This window comes from Eptesicus fuscus, chromosome 4 (assembly GCF_027574615.1).
Source record: "Eptesicus fuscus isolate TK198812 chromosome 4, DD_ASM_mEF_20220401, whole genome shotgun sequence".
NCBI classification, from domain to species: Eukaryota; Metazoa; Chordata; class Mammalia; order Chiroptera; family Vespertilionidae; genus Eptesicus; species Eptesicus fuscus.
This window is the reverse complement of record NC_072476.1, coordinates 2,367,713-2,384,976: the sequence shown is the minus strand read 5'-3', so window position 1 is coordinate 2,384,976 and position 17,264 is coordinate 2,367,713. Positions and strand designations below refer to the sequence as shown.

Here is a 17,264-nt window from a genome sequence, read left to right as displayed (position 1 = left end):
TAGAAAATCCTAAAGAATCCACCAAAAACTACTGGATTTAATAAATGAATTTGGCAATGTAGCAGGATATAAAATTAACTACTGGAAATCAATGACATTTTTATACATCAATAATGAATTCTCAGAAAGAGAAATTAAACAAACAATCCCATTTACCATTGGGGGGGAAAAAAAGTATGGTAATTAGGAATAAACTTAACCAAGGAACTAAAACACTTGTACTTTGAAAACTATAAGGTGTTGAAAAATAGAGGAAGATATAAACAAGTGGAAGAATATACCATGTTCATGGATTGGTAGAACTAACATCATTAAAATGTCCATACTATCCAAAGCAATCTACAGATTCAATGCAATCCCTATTAAAATACCAATGGCATATTTCACAGATCTAGAACCAACTCTCCAAAAATTTATATGGAACCAAAAAAGACCCCGAATAGCTGCAGAAATCTTGAGAAAGAAGAACAAAGTTAGAGGGATAACAATACCAGATATCAAGTTATACTACAAAGCCATCGTAATCAAAACAGTCTGGTACTGGCACAAGTACAGGCATATAGATCAATGGAACAGAAAAGAGACTCAGAAATCGACCCAAGCCATTATGCTCAATTAATATTTGGCAAAGAAGGCAAGAGCATACAATGGAATCAAGACAGTCTCTTCACTAAATGGTGTTGGGAAAATTGGACAGCTACATGTAAAAAAATGAAACTAGGCCGTCAACTTACACCATACACAAGATAAACTCAAAATGAATAAAAGACTTAAATATAACTTGTGGAGCCATAAAAATCCTAGAAGAAACCATAGCCAGCAAAATCTCAGCCATCTCTTGTAGCAATATGTTTATGGATACATCTCTAAGGCAAGGGAAACTAAGGAGAAAATAAATAAATGGGACTACATAAAAATAAAAAGCTTCTGCACAGCAAAAGAAACCACCATCAAAATGAAAAGGAGACCACTGTCTGGGGGAACATATTTGGCAATGATACATCTGATAAAGGGTTAATATCCAAAATATTTAAGAAACTCATAGAACTTAATAAAAGGAACATACATAACCCTATTTAAAAATGGGCAAAGGAGAGAACCCAGATATCGACCCAAACCACTATGCTCAATTAATATTTGACAAAGGAGGCATGAACATACAATGGAGTCAAGACAGTCTCTTCAATAAATGGTGTTGGGAAAATTGGACAGATACATGCAAAAGAATGAAACTAGATCACCAACTTACACCATAGACAAAAATAAACTCAAAATGGATACAGGACTTAAACATAAGACGGGAAACCATAAAAATACTAGAGGAATCCACAGGCAACAAAATCTCAGACATATGCCAAAAGAAATTCTTCACTGACACTGCCCCTAGGGTAATGGAAGCTAAAGAGAAAATTAACAAATGGGACTACATCAAAATAAAAAGCTTTTTTACAGCAAAAGAAACAATCAACAAAACAACAAGAAAGCCCACTGCATGGGAGAACATATTTGCAAATGCTATCACTGATAAAGGTTTAATCTCCAACATCTACAGGCAGCTTATGCAACTTAATAAAAGGAAGATAAATGATCCAATAAAAAAATGGGCAACAGACCTAAACAGAATATTTTCAAAAGAAGACAGAAGGAAGGCCAAGAGACACATGAAAACATGTTCAAAGTCACTTATTATCCGAGAGATGCAAATCAAAACAACTATGAGGTACCATCTCACACCTGTCAGAATGGCTACCATCAACAAATCAACAAACGACAAGTGCTGGCGAATATGTGGAGAAAAAGGAACCCTCTTGCACTGCTGGTGGGAATGCAGACTTGTGCAACCACTGTGGAGAACAGTATGGAGTTTCCACAAAAAACTGAAAATGGAACTCCCATTTGACCCAGTAATCCCACTTCTAGGAATATATCCGAAGAAACTAGAAACACCAATCAGAAAGGATATATGCACCACTATGTTCATAGCAGCACAATTCACCATAGCTAAGATTTGGAAACAGCCTAGGTGCCCGTCAGCAGATGACTGGATCAGAAAACTGTGGTACATCTACACAATGGAATACTATGCTGCCATAAAAAAGAAGGAATTCTCATCATTTGCAGCAACCTGGATGGAACTGGAGAGCATTATGCTAAGTGAAATAAGCCAGTCAATGAAAGAAAAATACCACATGATCTTACTCATTTATGGATAATAAAGAACATTATAAACTGATGAACAAAAAGATAGATACAGAGACAGTAAAGCATCAAACAGACTTTCAAATTACAGGGGGAAAGTTAGGGAGAGGTGGGGGAGATATGAAATCAAACGAAGGACTTGTATGCATGCATATAAGCATAAACAATGGACGCAAAACTGTGGGGGGTGTGGGCATGTTTGGGTGTGGGGTGGGGGGGGTAATGGTAAGATATGTACACATATAATACCTCAATAAAAAATAAAAAATAAAAATAAAATAACAAAAAAAAATAAAAATAAAATAAAAATGGGCAAAGGAGCCCTACGTGGTTTGGCTCAGTGGATAGAGCGTTGGTCTGAAGAATGAAGGGTCCCAGGTTTGATTCCGGTCATGGGTACATGCCCGGGTTGCAGGCTCCATCCCCAGTACCAGGTGTGCAGGAGCGTTTCTCTCTTTCTCTCTCTCTCTCTCACTCTCTCTCTCTCTCTCTCTTTCTCTCTCTCTCTTTCTATCTCTATCTCTATCTATCTCTCTCTGAAATCAATTTAAAAAAATGGGCAAAGGACAAGTGGACATACAGATGGCCAAGAGACTTATGCAAAAATGCTCAAAGTCACTGATCATCAGAGGGATGCAAATTAAAATGACAATGAGGTATCACCTCACACCTGTCAGAATGGCTACCATCAACAAATCAACAAATGACAAGTGCTGGTGAGGATGTGGAGAGAAGGGAACCCTTGTGCAATGCTGGTGGGAATGCAGACTGGTGCAGCCACTGTGGAGAACAGTACAGAGTTTCTTCAAAAAAATAAAAATGGAACTGCCCTTTGACCCAGTGGTCCCACTTTTAGTAATATACCCTAAGAATCCTGAAACACCAGTCAGAAAGGATATATGTACACCTATGTTCATAGCAGCACAATCTACAATAGCTAAGATCTGGAAACAGCCCCAGTGTCCATCAGTAGATGAGTGGATAAAAAAGCTGTGGTACATTTATACTATGGAATACTGTGCAGCAGTAAAAAAGAAGAATCTCTTACCCTTTGAGACAACATAGAGGGACCTGGAGAGTATAATGCTAAGTGAAATAAGCCAGTCAGAGAAACACAAATATCACATGGTCTCATTCATGTGTGGCATCTAATGAACAAAATAAACTGATGAACAAAATAGATCCAGGGACATGGAAGCATGGAGCAGACTGTGGAATCCCAGAGGGAAGGCGGGGGAGGGTGGGTGGGTGGGAAGAGATCAACCAAAGAACATGTATGCATAAATGCATAACCCACAGACACAGCCAATAGGGTTGTGAAGGCCTGGGGGGGGGGGCGGGCTAGAAGGTGTCAATGGGGGGGGGGGGACATATGTAATACTTTCAACAATAAACATTTAATTTAAAGAAGAAAACATCAGAAGGGGCTGGGCACCTGTGGAACTGCAGCTGCAGCGGCTTAGGAGAAGGACCAAGGGGCTGAAATACCCTGCCTCTTCCTTTCTCCTGCCTTCCCGTCTCTCACCGGTGCATGCCATTGGCCAAACCCAGACCGAAGCCAGCAGCTGAGAGACTGAGAAATGCAACCTGAGGGGTCAGAGAGGGGAAGAGAAACGGGCTCAGGGAGGTAAAGCAAGTTTCTCTTGCAATGCAGCCTGTAAGTAGCTGTCTCAGCCCGTCTGATCCTGGACCCGGTTCCGTCCACACAATGCGCAGTCCCGGGCCTCTTACATCTCCCAGGTCCCACTCCTGGAGTCCGTGCACGCGGTCGGCCCCTCACCCCTGCAGTATCCTAGCCAAGAGTGGAACTTCCTGGGACATCCCACCCGCAGGGGTCACATAGGCCCAGCCTCGCACTCTGAGAGGTTACAAAACGGTAAGCCTCAGAGTGAAGAGTGAAAGTCACATTGTGTTTTCACTCACTGGCCTCACGAATGACTATTCATTAAATAATCTCCTTTCTTTACTGCGTTATGCTCCAGGCTCTATACACTGGGAACAGAGATTCTGGTGTGAAAGGTTGAAAGCTAATTTTCTTTAATGTACAATGGAACTTAAAATCTGAAAGCCAAAATTATTAAAAACAAAACAAAAACAAACAAATAAATAAATAATCAAAAAGTACTTGAAGGTTCACTCAAATACATTCTGGACTTTGACTGTAGGGCACAGCAACTGTATTTTAAAGGAGCATAACTTAAAATGGGAAGATGGCTCACACATTGAGGGTCAGCCTAAAACCACAGTCCTGGTTATCCTAACAGTTAATTCTTCTGCCATAACGCTCTTGCTCCAATAGCAGTTGGTGACACTGCCTTTTAGATCTAGATTTTAAAAAAATATATATTTTATTGATTTTTTACAGAGAGGAAGGGAGAAGGATAGAGAGTTAGAAACAACAATGAGAGAGAAACATCGATCAGCTGCCTCCTGCACAGCCCCCACTGGGGATGTGCCCACAACCAAGGTACATGCCCTTGACTGGAATCGAACCTGGGACCCTTTAGTCCGCAGGCCGACGCTCCATCCACTAAGCCAAACCAGTTAGGGCTAGATCTAGATTTTAGAGAATTCTAAAAAACCCAAATCTCAGGAGGGGAAATTTGGAATTCAATTTCTTCGACTTCAGGCTTTGGTCACATGGACAGTGCTCTTCACATGCGCTGGACACTCCATGGCATGCCACGAGAACTCAACGCCTACGGACACACAGTCTCCAGTCGTTTCTAAAGGCAGGAGACAGAGTGAATGCCGAACTCATCTTCTTTGGTCCTGGGATCCGACGAGAAGAGACGAAACTCTCAGAGTCGGACACATTCTGCACTCCCTCACCAGGACCTGCAAACACTGTGACTCCGTGAAAGCCCGAAGGTTCTTACCAGTAAGTCCTGTGTCTGGTTAATGTGTGTGACCAGCAGGCCGTTGTCTGGGTGCCGGCCCAGCCCTCTGACGTCCTCCTGGGTCGGCTGCTTCTTTGGATCCCTGTCCGTGTTCCTCTTCATGCTGCGGAACAGGGACTCGATCAGGGCCCCAGCCCGGACCGCCACCCCAGCTGGCAGTGCCTCGGGGGACAGTTCATTTCTGTCTAGTCACTGGGAGGGTTCCCGTCGGGCCTGACAAAACGCGGAGCCCAGGCTCCTGAGGACGTCCGTCCTGTGGTTCTGGTGGGAAACGGAAGCCTGAGGCCTGAGCCAGTGCCGCGGCCATTCACCCGCCTCCCTTCAGGGCGGGTGTGCCCCTCCGGCTCCCAGGAGCAGGATATTACTATTGTTTTATTTACAAAATCCCAGATGCTGCTTCCCGGGAATTTCCCCGATGTTGTCATCTTAACCTTGTTATCATGACTAGTGTGTATAGCCATTATAGAAACACCCAATGTTTTATTATGAAAACACTCGTTGTTTTATTAGAAAAATGCCCAATGCTTATTTTCCTAGGGAGGAAAAGTCTTTGGTAACTTAAAACGTTGGAGTTTGCTGGGTTAAATAGTAAAAATTATTAAATATCTAGGTATTTTGAAATAACAGGATATTGAAATATTAATCTGTTTGCCTACTTTTGGATTTTTATTAGAGAATCTAGAAGATAGGTTTGAATCTATTAATGAATATGTTGTGTATTTTATTTGAATTATATCTCTTAAAAATGTGAATGGATTGCTAATCTGAGAAATGTTAAGTACTTACTTGTCATCTAAAATTTAAGGTTCTAAGAGTTAAAAATTCTAACTAAGAGGAAAAAATTGTATGGTTTTACTAATAGAAGGCACGAGGTAAGGCAATGCATAGACAACAGCCTCGGTGGATCGATGTACAGTTGAACTCTCCTTTAAGCCCCCCGATAAACACTTACCAGACACCTACAAGGCATGGGCTTTGTGCGAGGTGCTGAGGATGGAACGGTGAACAAGGCAACAGGGCTTTTCAGTCTTGGCCCTTCTGACAATTTGGGCCGGTAATTCCTTGTGGTGAGGCTGTCCTGTCGTCAAACTGCATCTCCACTGGGAGACTGCAGGGTGCCTGGCAGCATCCTGCCTATTGCATGCCAGCAGCACTCCACCCCCAAGGTGTGCCACGTTGTCCCGGGAGCACACTCCACCCCCGCGGAGAGTCACTGAGCTAGACTTGTCCTTCTAGGGGGAGGACTGAGGTTAAAATGAACGACCTTCATCACAGATTTCGGAAAGGCTCTGAAGGAGGTAAACAGGATGGCAGGGGAGAGAATAATGAGGAAGGTGGTCAGTGAAGGCATCTCTTGAGCTTCAACCTTATTTTTAAATACATATGTATTTTTAAATATATTTCATTGATTTTTTACAGAGAGGAAGGAGAGGGACAGAGAGTTAGAAACATCGATGAGAGAGAAACATCCATCAGCTGCCTCCTGCACGCCTCCCACTGGGGATGTGCCCGCAACCAAGGTACATGCCCTTGAGTGGAATTGAACCCGGGACCTTTCAGTCTGCAGGCCAAACGCTCTATCCACTGAGCCAAACTGGCTAGGGCTAAATATATTTTTATTGACTTCAGAGAGGAAGGAAGAGGGAGAGAGAAATAGAAACACCAATAATGAGAGAGGATCATTGATCGGCTGCCTCTTGCACAAACCCGAACGGGGATGGAGCCCACAACCAGGGCATGTACCCTGACTGGGAATCAAACCATGACCTCCTGGTTCATAGATGGACGCTCAATCACTAAGCCATGCTGGCTGAGCTAGACCTTCCTGAAGGATGAAAAGGAGGTGGCCATGTTAAGAGTATGGGGAAGGCTGCACGAGAAAGAGGGGACAGCAAGTGACGGTAGCGATTTTGAGAAGATGGGGAAGGAAATACTGAGATAAGATTGATTTTTTCTCTGCGAACCACACCTGCACTCAGAGGGCTGAGCCACAGCCTCTCTCAGCTCGTTGACTCGGTGGTCCACGGATCCGGGATTCTCTGGGCAGCATCGGAAGCAGGGCAAGCTGGTCTTCAGGGAAAAGCGGAGTTCGTGGCCACTGCCTGCCTGGCTTCCGTGGCCGCTCTCTCGGGGCTCCCTCCTCTCTCTCCGCGCACCTTCTCCGTCTCCTATGCAGGCTCCTCCTCCACTACTGAGTGTCCCTCCAGGCGAATTCAAGAACGTCCTCTTTTCCTGGGCAATCTTATCCTTGTCCATGGCTTCAACTATTACCTACACAACAGTGACTCCCAGTTGGGTGTCCAAAGCCCAGGCCCACCGTGGCTCCAGACCCGGCTGGTCACTGACACTGGACACTTCCATCCGGAGGATGTCACACTCAACATGGCCAAGACCGAGTCACACTCTGTACAAAGGAAGGCCATCTGTCCTCTTTATTATTTAGTTTGGAGAAAAGAATCACCACCCATCTACCTCTGAGTCAGAAACCTAGGACTTGTTCTTGACCCCTCATGCCCCATGTCCAATCCCTCTGTCCACTCATCTGTCTCCACTGACATTCCTCTTGTCCAGGCCAGTCACCGCTGCCAGAGACAACGTCACTAGCCCCTAACTGGCCTCCTTGTCTCCAACATGTTCTCCTTACGAAAGCTCAAGTGATCGTTTAAGGACACAAATCCAATGTCATGCTTCTCTCTCCTGCTTAAAACTGTTCCAAGACTCCCCTTCATTTCTAGGACGAAGAGTAAGATCCAGTGGCATCTGAGGCCTCGCATGGTCTGGCTGCGACCTGACCTGCCTACCTCTCCAGCTTTCCCACTTCACCACGGCTTTCCCTTCCATTCCCGGGTGCTACAGTTCCTTAACCACAGGGCCTTTGAAATATATATTTTTTATTGATTTCAGAGAGGAATGGAGAGGGAGAGAGAGACAGAAACATCAATGATGATAATCATTGATCGGTTGCCTCCTGCACACCCCATACTAGGGATCGAGCCCCAACCTGAGCACGTGCCCTTGACTGGAATCAAACCCGGGACCCTTCAGTCTGCAGGCCAATGCTCTATCCACTGAGCCAAACCAGCCAGGGCTAACCACAGGGCCTTCTGATGTGCTGTCTCTGCTCTGGAGCTTCTTCTCCCAACCTTCTCCTCCTCGAAATTTCAGCTCAGATATCACTTCCTTGGCAAGTCTTCCTGAGCACCTCCCTCTCCTGCAGGTTCCTTTGTGTTACAGAAACTCAGAGGACGCGTCCCTTCCTTTCAGAGACTTGTCTTCGTTTAGAATGACACACTAGTGTGATTCCGAAGCATTGGTGTCTCTCTCTCCACTAGGTTGTAACTGACATGAGAGCAGGGACCACAGATGATAAATATTTGGGATGGGAGGTGAGGGGAGAGGAGGAGATTGTGAAACTGCCTGAGGGCTTAAATTTCTCATTACTGATCCCAAGCACTTGTGAGAACTGACTTCCCCTCCTGCTCTCAGCTCCCATGAGGTACCTGAGAGACCATGTTCTTTATAATTCCCAACCTTTTTGGCTTGAGTTAGCTCACTGGAGTTTCTGCTATTTGCAATAAAAAAATATATATATATTGGCAACTTCTAGCAAGTGAGAAACTCCCCGTGGAGACGCAGCTTGAACACGAGCGTGCCTTCCATGAAGTCATTCAATCGCCTAACGATGGTGTGGCAACTCGCTTTTCTCTTCTGGGTCTTGAATCCTTGACTCAGGGGGTGCTTTGTCTTTAGGGAAGTGCCAGGATAATGGGCCTTGTCTCAAACAACACAGCTGGCTTCACCTCAGTACGCACTGCTGGGAGACTTAGGGCAGAGGAACGCTGCTGAAAAGCAACACCTCATAAAGGGTGGACCCCGGGGTCTCTGCTCCATTCCAGGGACAGGCTCCCCCTAGTGAGCTCAGAGGCCTGCAGGGCTGGATTCGGGGTGCCCTGTGTGGGCCGGTGGCGGAGGGGTGCAGCGTGTGTGCTTGGAAGAGCCCTGGACTTCTGTTCCTTTCTCCGCAGAATGGAAAGGGGATGACTCACCGCCCTGCCTACTTCAACCGGTCGCCAAGGGGACCCAGTAAGACGGAGACTGTGAAAGGGCCCTGGAAGCTGCCAGGTGCCAGGGAAACGCAGCCTCTCCAAGCACCTCCTGACGGGCGCACACTCACCGCGGCCTGGGAGCGGAGGCCGAGGTGCAGGGCACACAGCCCTCCCGCCGGTCCAAGGAGACCTCACCAGGGAGGCCTGTTTTGAGCGCCCACCTCAGAGCAGTGCCCACTTCCTTTAATCCTGAGCAGGCCCCATCAGCTAATGGTGTTTACTGTGTCTCCTCACAAACCCACGGGAGGTAAGACCCGCGGGGACAGGGACTTAGGTTGGAAGCTAGAATGCTTTTGCAAAAAAACAAGGCCTAGGTCATAGTAGCTCCCCCCAAACATTTGTTGAATAAATGGACTCAGGACAGGTCGAGCTTGGACAAGGGTGGGCCACCTCACTCGGGGGGATGATGACAGGAAGAGAACATCCAGAATGGACCTTGGTTAAGGGGAGAGGGAGCCCTGAGTGGGGGGTAAAAGGCGCCCAGCTAACTTCCTGTTGTGCTAACAGCTGCATCTCAGTCTCCTAAACGTTTATCCAAAAGAAAGGCACCCCGGGTTGGCGCTGTTTCCCTGCCAAATAACCTCTCTCCTGCGCCCCCCCACCCCATTTTACATTCCGCTGCTGGACCCATCTTTCCAACAGGCAGGACTGCTCGCCTTGCTGCCCGTCAGACCAGCCATGGGGCCCCAGGCCCTGGGGGACCCCGGGAACCTGCCTTGCAGGTCTTCCCACCCCGTCAGGCTCTGGCCCTCTACCCCTCTACCCCCTCTCTCATCCTCCCAGGGTCCCTGGCGCGCTTGCGCACCCCTTGTTATTTATGCCTTTCTTTGCTCAAGTTGGAACAACTTCTAGAAATGTCCTTTGCCATTTCTGTTTGACAAGAAAACTCAGGGAGTCTCTCCTGAACCCCATTTGCTGCCCCCCCCCCCGGTCCCAGTGAGAAAATAGTGTCCTCCAATCGCCACCCACACCCCTCTTTCACACCAAGTTGTCAGTGTCCTTCCCGACTAGCCTCTTCCTTGTCACTGTAGCGCCCCGACCCCTGGCACAGTGCCTGCATGGAGGGGGCAGATGCTTAAGGCCGGGGCTCCCCAAACTTCCTCTGTCCAGAGCTTAGCGCCCCCCGCCCTCCCTGACCGCCTGGGGCAGCCCCTGGCCTCACCTGACTGTCTCCATTCACGTCTCCGTCTCCGGGAGAAGAGCCTGCAACCGCAGGACTCGGCTCTGGTTCCCTTACGCTCTTCCAAGCGCGGAACGGAGCGGGCCCGGCCGGGAAGCGTCCGCTGGTCTCCAAGGCAACGGCGGCGCCGCAGCCGGGGGCGGGGCGGGGCGGGGCCCGCGGCTCTGGGAAGCGCCTCCCGGGGCGCTCCGCGCTCGGCCTCCGAAGGCCTGGGAACCGGGAGGCACCGGCCGGCGACCCGCTCAGGTCGGCAGAGCCCCGCGCGCGCTGCCGGCGGAGGGAGCGGAGAGGACCGGGCGCGGCCCAGGCCCGGGGCGGGGAGCCCGGCAGCCGCACCGCAGAGCCGGGCTGTGGCCCAGCGGCTCGGGGCCTCCTGGCCTCAGGGGAGCGGCTACTGCGACGGTTCCCAAACCGGGTGCCTTCCAGCCCGCTGGCCGCCGGCGAGGAACACACGCTCCCTCCGGAGCCGGGCCGACCGCTGCCGGGGCCGGGGGTTATGACGCAGCGCCCGCCCCGGGGAGGAGGAGGGGCCGCCCTGGCCCGGCCTGTCCTCGCGGAGGGTCGGGGCCATTTCTGGAACCGCCGCCCCCCTTTCTGGGCCCGGAAGGTGGTAATTTGGGGCTCACGCCGCCGGCGGGAGTCCCGGTGCGTGGAGACCCTCAGAGGCGGGTCCGAAACAGACCCTCCCGGCTGCGCAGCACCGGGCCGCAGCCGGTGTCACCGGGCCTTCGGGCACCTGCAGGGCCGAGAGCCACCAGCCGCCGGCGGCTACTCCGTGGACGGTGGGTCCCGGCCGTCCCGGGGGCGGGGGGGGGCCTCGCTTTGAGCCCGTTTTTGGAGACACTGGGCTGAGACACAGTTAACCACCCTCAACTTCCTTTGCTCCTGAGTACACAGGTGCGTGTGTGCTTTTAAATGTTACTGATTGTTAAATGTTTTTATTGATTTTAGGGGAGGGGGAGAGAGAGAAACATCCTCCTGCACACCCCTGCTGAGGATCGAGTCCCAAACCCAGCCCCTGCCCTGACTGGGAACCGAACCGGGACCTCTTGGTTCCCGGGTCAGTGCACAGCCGCTCGGACCAGACTTAGTGATTTTAGAGAGAGGAAGAGGGAGGGAGACAGACAGTGATGGGAGCTGCCTGCACGGGCTGCCTCCTGCATGCCCCTCCGGGGTCAGCCTGTGACTGGAGCCTGTGCCCTGACGGCATCAAACCCGAGAGCTCTCGGCGCACAGATGACGCCAACCACTCAACCACACGGCCAGGCTTTCGGCATTTTACAAAAGTAAAGCCCAGTATCGCAAAGTCGTGGTCACTGCTTGTTTTCCGCCTGGGCTTCCCGGACACACACAAGGATGAGCCTGAGCGGATGGATAAAGCAGTCAGATTTTCAGGCTGGGCAACCGGCCACGAGGAAAGCTTGTCCCGCTCCATCCTGCCCAGCCGCCCGCAGACCGCACACGGCTCACCACGGCCCATGCACCAGTGAGTGAGAGGTTCCGAGTGGGCCGGACCCTGCACCTGGAACACGAGGCCATATTGTATCCAAAGAGATTTTTATTCCAGTTACCTGGGTGCAGGTGGGCCGGGTCCGACAAAAAGGTCCGCGGAGACGGAGGGGAGGCAGACTCACCAATCCTTGCTGGCTGCCGCCGCTCTGCGGACGTGAGGGCCGGGCGGCTCCCGGTTCTGAGCGAGGCTGTGAGCGTTCTGCGAGACCTCTGCTGAGCACAGCCAGTTCCCCTGCCCCGTTGTGTTCTCTACCCCTTTCGGTAAGGGACTGAAGCACAGTAGGAACGTCTCTTTCTCTTACCTTAGGTTCTTGGTACCTGATCAAGGTCAAATGATCTCTGGTCTTCATTTAGGAGCGCTAACCTGGTACCATTGTCTCAAATGTATTTGCTATGGTCTGAATGTTTGTGTCCCACCAAAATTCCTGGATCAGGGTGGGAGTTCTCTTGGGGCAGCCTGGGTGAGAGGCCTGTGGTGGTTCGCAGGCCAGCCACACCCCCATGGGCTGAGGGTCCTCACTGGGGGGATGTGGCCAGCCTGGGTGAGGGGCTGAGGACTGTTTTCAAGCTGGCCACACCCCCTTCAGGGTGGGGGTCCTTGCTGGGGTGCCTGGCCAGTCTAGGTGAGGGGCTGATGGCTATTTGCAGGCTGGCCATGCCCCCCAGCGGGGACCCTCACCCCATGGGGGCATGGCCAGCCTGGGTAAGGGGCTGAGGGCCGTTTTCAGGCTGGCCACATCACCCCCCCTCCCTGACCCAGGCTCCCAGCCCCTCCTTGAGCAGAAGCCAGGGTGGGCGGGAAGCATGGCTTCCTCCATCGCCAGGGGCAACCCAAGCCTCCTGCTCGGTCCAGCTCCATGGCCGCAGCCACCTTTGTTAGGTTAATTTGCATACTCACTCCTGATTGGCTGGTGGGTGTGGAGGAGTGACGGTCAATTTGCATGTTTCTTTTATTAGTGTAGCTAGAATAAACTTGCTCAATTAGACCGGCTTTCTGATGTAGCTAAACTTTTTCCCACCCCATTGAAGCACCCAATTTCTCTTCCAGGTAATTGTCAGCAACACAGCAGTAAATATCAACACGAAGCAATTATTGTAGATCACGCAGGAAGAACAAAGGGTAAAATATTTAACTGTAGCAGTGTTTGACTATATTCTGAAGTCATTTTCAAGATCCACCATTTCTTTCTTCTTTTCAGTTGGGGCAAGTTTCTAAACTTTCCAAATCTCCATTTCCCAGCTAATGAAAAAAAAAAAAAAAGGATTCCACCGAGTCTCCTATCTACCTACTCCAGGACTTCTGTGAGGATCAAATGAGATGAGGCATGGGAAAACGCTGCACAGACATTTGGTTAAAGTGTAAAATGTTTGCATCTGGCTATAGAGGCAAGTCGTGTTCTTGGGCTGAAGAAACTCCAAGGAGGCTAGTCTCTAGGGAGAGGAAGCTGGGCGTTACTATGTGATGTCATTACCTGGTGCCCACAGCGACCATTTCCAGGATGGGCAGGGCTGTGGGCTGCATCTTGCGCGATGGGGTCTCCACAGCGTTGGCTGCAACTTGGTGGGCTGTTGCTCAGGGTGGTGGCGGGGCCTCTGTCCCACTTGGGAGGAGCCGTGTTTTGTTGGCACCAGGTACATGGTGCTGTTTCTTTGCAAATGGCCAGTGCGCATCAAGGCAGCTCCTGTGTTGAGCGTCTGTACCTTGGTGGTCAGTGCGCATCAGAGGGACACAGCATATTAGCCTTTTATATATATATAGATTGAGCGTCTGTACCTTGGTGGTCAGTGCGCGTCAGAGGGACACAGCATATTAGCCTTTCATATATATATAGATTGGTGATCAAGCAGTAGCAGTGCACTCTTTTGTTGAGGAGTCTAATTGTTCACCCTTCTGATCCATAGTTTTTCTAGTCTATAAAATTCTTCCTCCTACTCCACAGGCAGAGGATACAGTAAGATAGCATATGGAAAAGCACATAACATGAACTTAATGTTCATTTATTTCTCCAAACTTTTAATGAATGCCAATATTTTTATTTTTTAGAGAAGGGAGATGGAAAGACAGTAACATTGATGAGAAAGATCAATTGGCCACCTCCTGCGTGCCCCCTACTGGGGACCCAGCCCAAAACCTGGGAATGTGCCCAGACAGAGAATCGAACTGGTAACCTGTCAGGTGCATGACACAACCACTGAGCCACAACAGCTCATTTTAATGAATGACACTATTTCTTAACCATAGTGCTTTTAAAAAGATGAATTGCCTTAAAGAGTAGTTGATAAGCTTCAATTAGAATTTCAGGTTACGATGATATTTGGGAAGTTTCTGTTATCTAAGGTGTAGGTTCACAGCAGCATTATTTGTAATAACAAAAACTTGAAAACAACCTAAATATACACTAACAGAGCAAGATATATATATAGTTACAGCCCAATTAAAACGAAGTTCTGTATTTCCTGACAAAGATATGTTTAAGAAGAAAGTAGTGGCAGATCTGTATAATGATCTTGCTTCTGTTAAAACTGAACAAGATATATATACCTAATTACTGTCTGGAGAGTGGATTGAGGGGAGGAAACTTTAATTTCCTATACTCATTAAAAATAATTACAGGTGCCCTGGTTAGTGTGGCTCAGATGGTTGCACCTATGCACCCAAGAGTTGCCAGTTTGATTCCCAGTAGTGGGCATGCAGGAGGCAGCCAACGGATGTTTCCCTGTTACAGTGATGTTTCCCTCTCTCCCTTCCTCTTTAAAAAATCAATAAAAATATAATTACAGATGTGTTAACGAAAAAAAATTGTTTTGTCCTGTTTAGGGCCATGGTAATGTCCTCCACACCAACACTTAGGACAAGAAATAGTATGGTGACCCTGGAAACAGAATGAGGCATGAGTGGAGGTGAGACTGCAACTCGAGTCCATTTGCTACTCACTACATTAGCAAGATACATAGGTGATGTAGTTAAAAGCTTCCTTAGATATGTGGATTATTTTTCCCCCTCAAGCAATTTATTATGGATAAAGGCAAGGATTTTCTTGGATTGATTCTTCAACTACATTTGTATTTTTCCCCGGAGAACAAAGCAATGTAAAGGAATGAGTTTTTACTTCTCAATTTAGGAAGATTCTTGAATGGTCTTAGACAACTAAATCAACTATTTGAAGAGTGCCAGAGTGAGGACAGAGCATTAATTTTACGGACTTATAACTGCATCTAAAATGATTTCAAATTTTTAAGTCCACTGCTTTTAGCAGAAATAGTTAAAACCACTGTGGCAGACCAAACCAAGTCTTTATGAAACATAACTAATGTATTGTTTCAAGATCATGGAGAACCCACAAGCTCGAAGAAACCTCCAGAGTCTCGGGATCCACAGGGAGCTCACAGCATGCTGGTCCTGTCAACAGTAGCACGCGGTGAATTCAATAGGAAGGTGTCGAGTCTACAGAAGTACCTTGAGGAGGTCAGTGAGACTGGCATATCACACAGCCAGATCCTTACCAGGAAGGACCGCACACTGGCTGCTCGAGGCGAGCCTTTGTGATGAGAAAGAAGTCCCCCAAAGCAACTCTAGAGGATGACTGGACCCTTCAGACCTCCATGAGTTTCATGCTTCTCCTTTACAACCCTCTTGAGTTATGATAACTCAATTCATGAGTAAAGCATTCTATGACAGGTCTCTAGGGAACATGAGAAAGCCACATTCCTTGCATTTAAGAGTTTACAATCTAGTTATAGAGAAGTATCCTATCTAATAAAAAAGCAATATGCAAATTAACCATCACTCCACTATACCCACAAGCCATGCCCACAAGCCAATCAGGAGCGAATATGCAAATAAACCCAACCAAGATGGCCATGGCCACAGAGAGCAGGAGGGAGGCTTGGGTTTCCCAGGCAATGGAGGAAGCCAAACTTTCCGCCTGCCTTGCCGGCCTAGGCCTCCACTCAAGGCTACAAAGTTTCAATGATAGAAGGTAAACAAATCCAAACAGAAATGGCAGCAGCCACGGAGCTGGAAAGAGCAGTAGGCTAGGATTGCCCCGGGTGATGGAGGAAGCCAAGCTTTCAGCACACCCTGGCAGGCCCATGCCTCCACTCAAGGCTACAAAGTTTCAGTTATAGAAGATACAAAAATCCCAACAGAAATGGCTGCTGCCACGGAGCAAGCAGAAGGCTTGGCTCCGCTCCAGGCTACAAAGTTTCAATTGTAGAAGATAAATAAACCCCAGACACCAGGGCCTCCGCTTGGGTCGCCGGGGGGTGTGGCCAGCCTGTAAACCACCACAGGCCCCTCACCCAGGCTGCCTCACACCCCAAGGGAACCCCCTCCCTGATCCAGAACACCCTTCAGGGCAAACCAGCCAGCCCCACCCGTGCACCAGGCCTCTATCCTATCTAATAAAAGAGTAATATGCAGATTGACCATCACTCCAACACACAAGATGGCTGCCCCCATGTGGTCAAAGATCCTGCCCCCATGTGGACACAAGATGGCCAACAGGGGAAGGCAACTGGGAGGGACCAGGACTGCAAGGGAGGGCAGTTGTGGGCGATCAGGCCAGCAGGGGAGGGCAGTTGGGGGCGATCAAACCTGCAGGGGAGGGCAGTTAGGGGTGACCAAGCCAGCAGAGGAGGAAAGTTGGGGGCGACCAGGCCTGCAGGGAAGGGCAGTTGGGAGGGACCCAAGCCTGCAGGGGAGGGTAGTTAGGGGTGACCAGGCCTGCAGGGAAGAGCAGTTAGGGGCAAACAGGCTGGCAGGGGAGCAGTTAGGCATCAATCAGGCTGGCAGGGGAGTGATCATATCCCAGTTAGGGGGTGATCATATCCCTTGAGGGGTCCCAGATTGGAGAGGGTGCAGGCTGGGCTGAGGGACACCCTACCCCCCCCCCCCCGCCCTGTGGACTAATTTCGTGCACTGGACCTCTAGTTTAATAATAACAGCTTTGGCATTTGAACGCTTATTACATTCCAGGCATTTTCCATGCTTTATCTCATTTAAACCAACAATAACACTATGATGTAGGTACTATTAGCCCCATTCTGCAGATGAGAAAACCAAGGCGCACAGAGGCTAAGTGATTTATTATGGGTTCCACAACAAGAATTGTGGAACTGAGGTTTGAATCCAAGCAGCCTATTCCCCTCTATTAAGTTCTGTTACAGAGGTATAAGCAAAAGAAAAAGCACAAAAAATTAAATATAATTTAAATACAGGAGGGATTAGGGAAAACTGCAAGGAGCAGGTAGTATAGACACAGTCAAGATAGACAGAGGTGTAGTGAAAGAATGACCAGGTTTGTCAGTGGAGAGAGAGTGGTGGGAACAAAGACAGAGAGCCTGAAGCCAGACCGTGAAGGGTTT

At 48.9% G+C, this 17,264-nt stretch overlaps 1 protein-coding gene across 1 annotated transcript in view; it reads right to left on the bottom strand.

The window, feature by feature from the left end:
* Nucleotides 1-10,469, bottom strand: part of VWA3A (von Willebrand factor A domain containing 3A) — a 57,535-nt gene extending 47,066 nt beyond the window's left edge. The window contains exons 1-2 of the mRNA XM_054714412.1: nt 10,368-10,469; nt 5,079-5,202 (exon numbers count right to left, since the gene is read on the bottom strand). Of these exons, the coding sequence (XP_054570387.1) occupies nt 5,079-5,202; nt 10,368-10,381 (138 nt within the window). The 5' untranslated portion in view covers nt 10,382-10,469. The remainder of the gene's footprint in view (nt 1-5,078; nt 5,203-10,367) is intronic.
* Between the last annotated feature and the right edge of the window lie 6,795 nt (nt 10,470-17,264).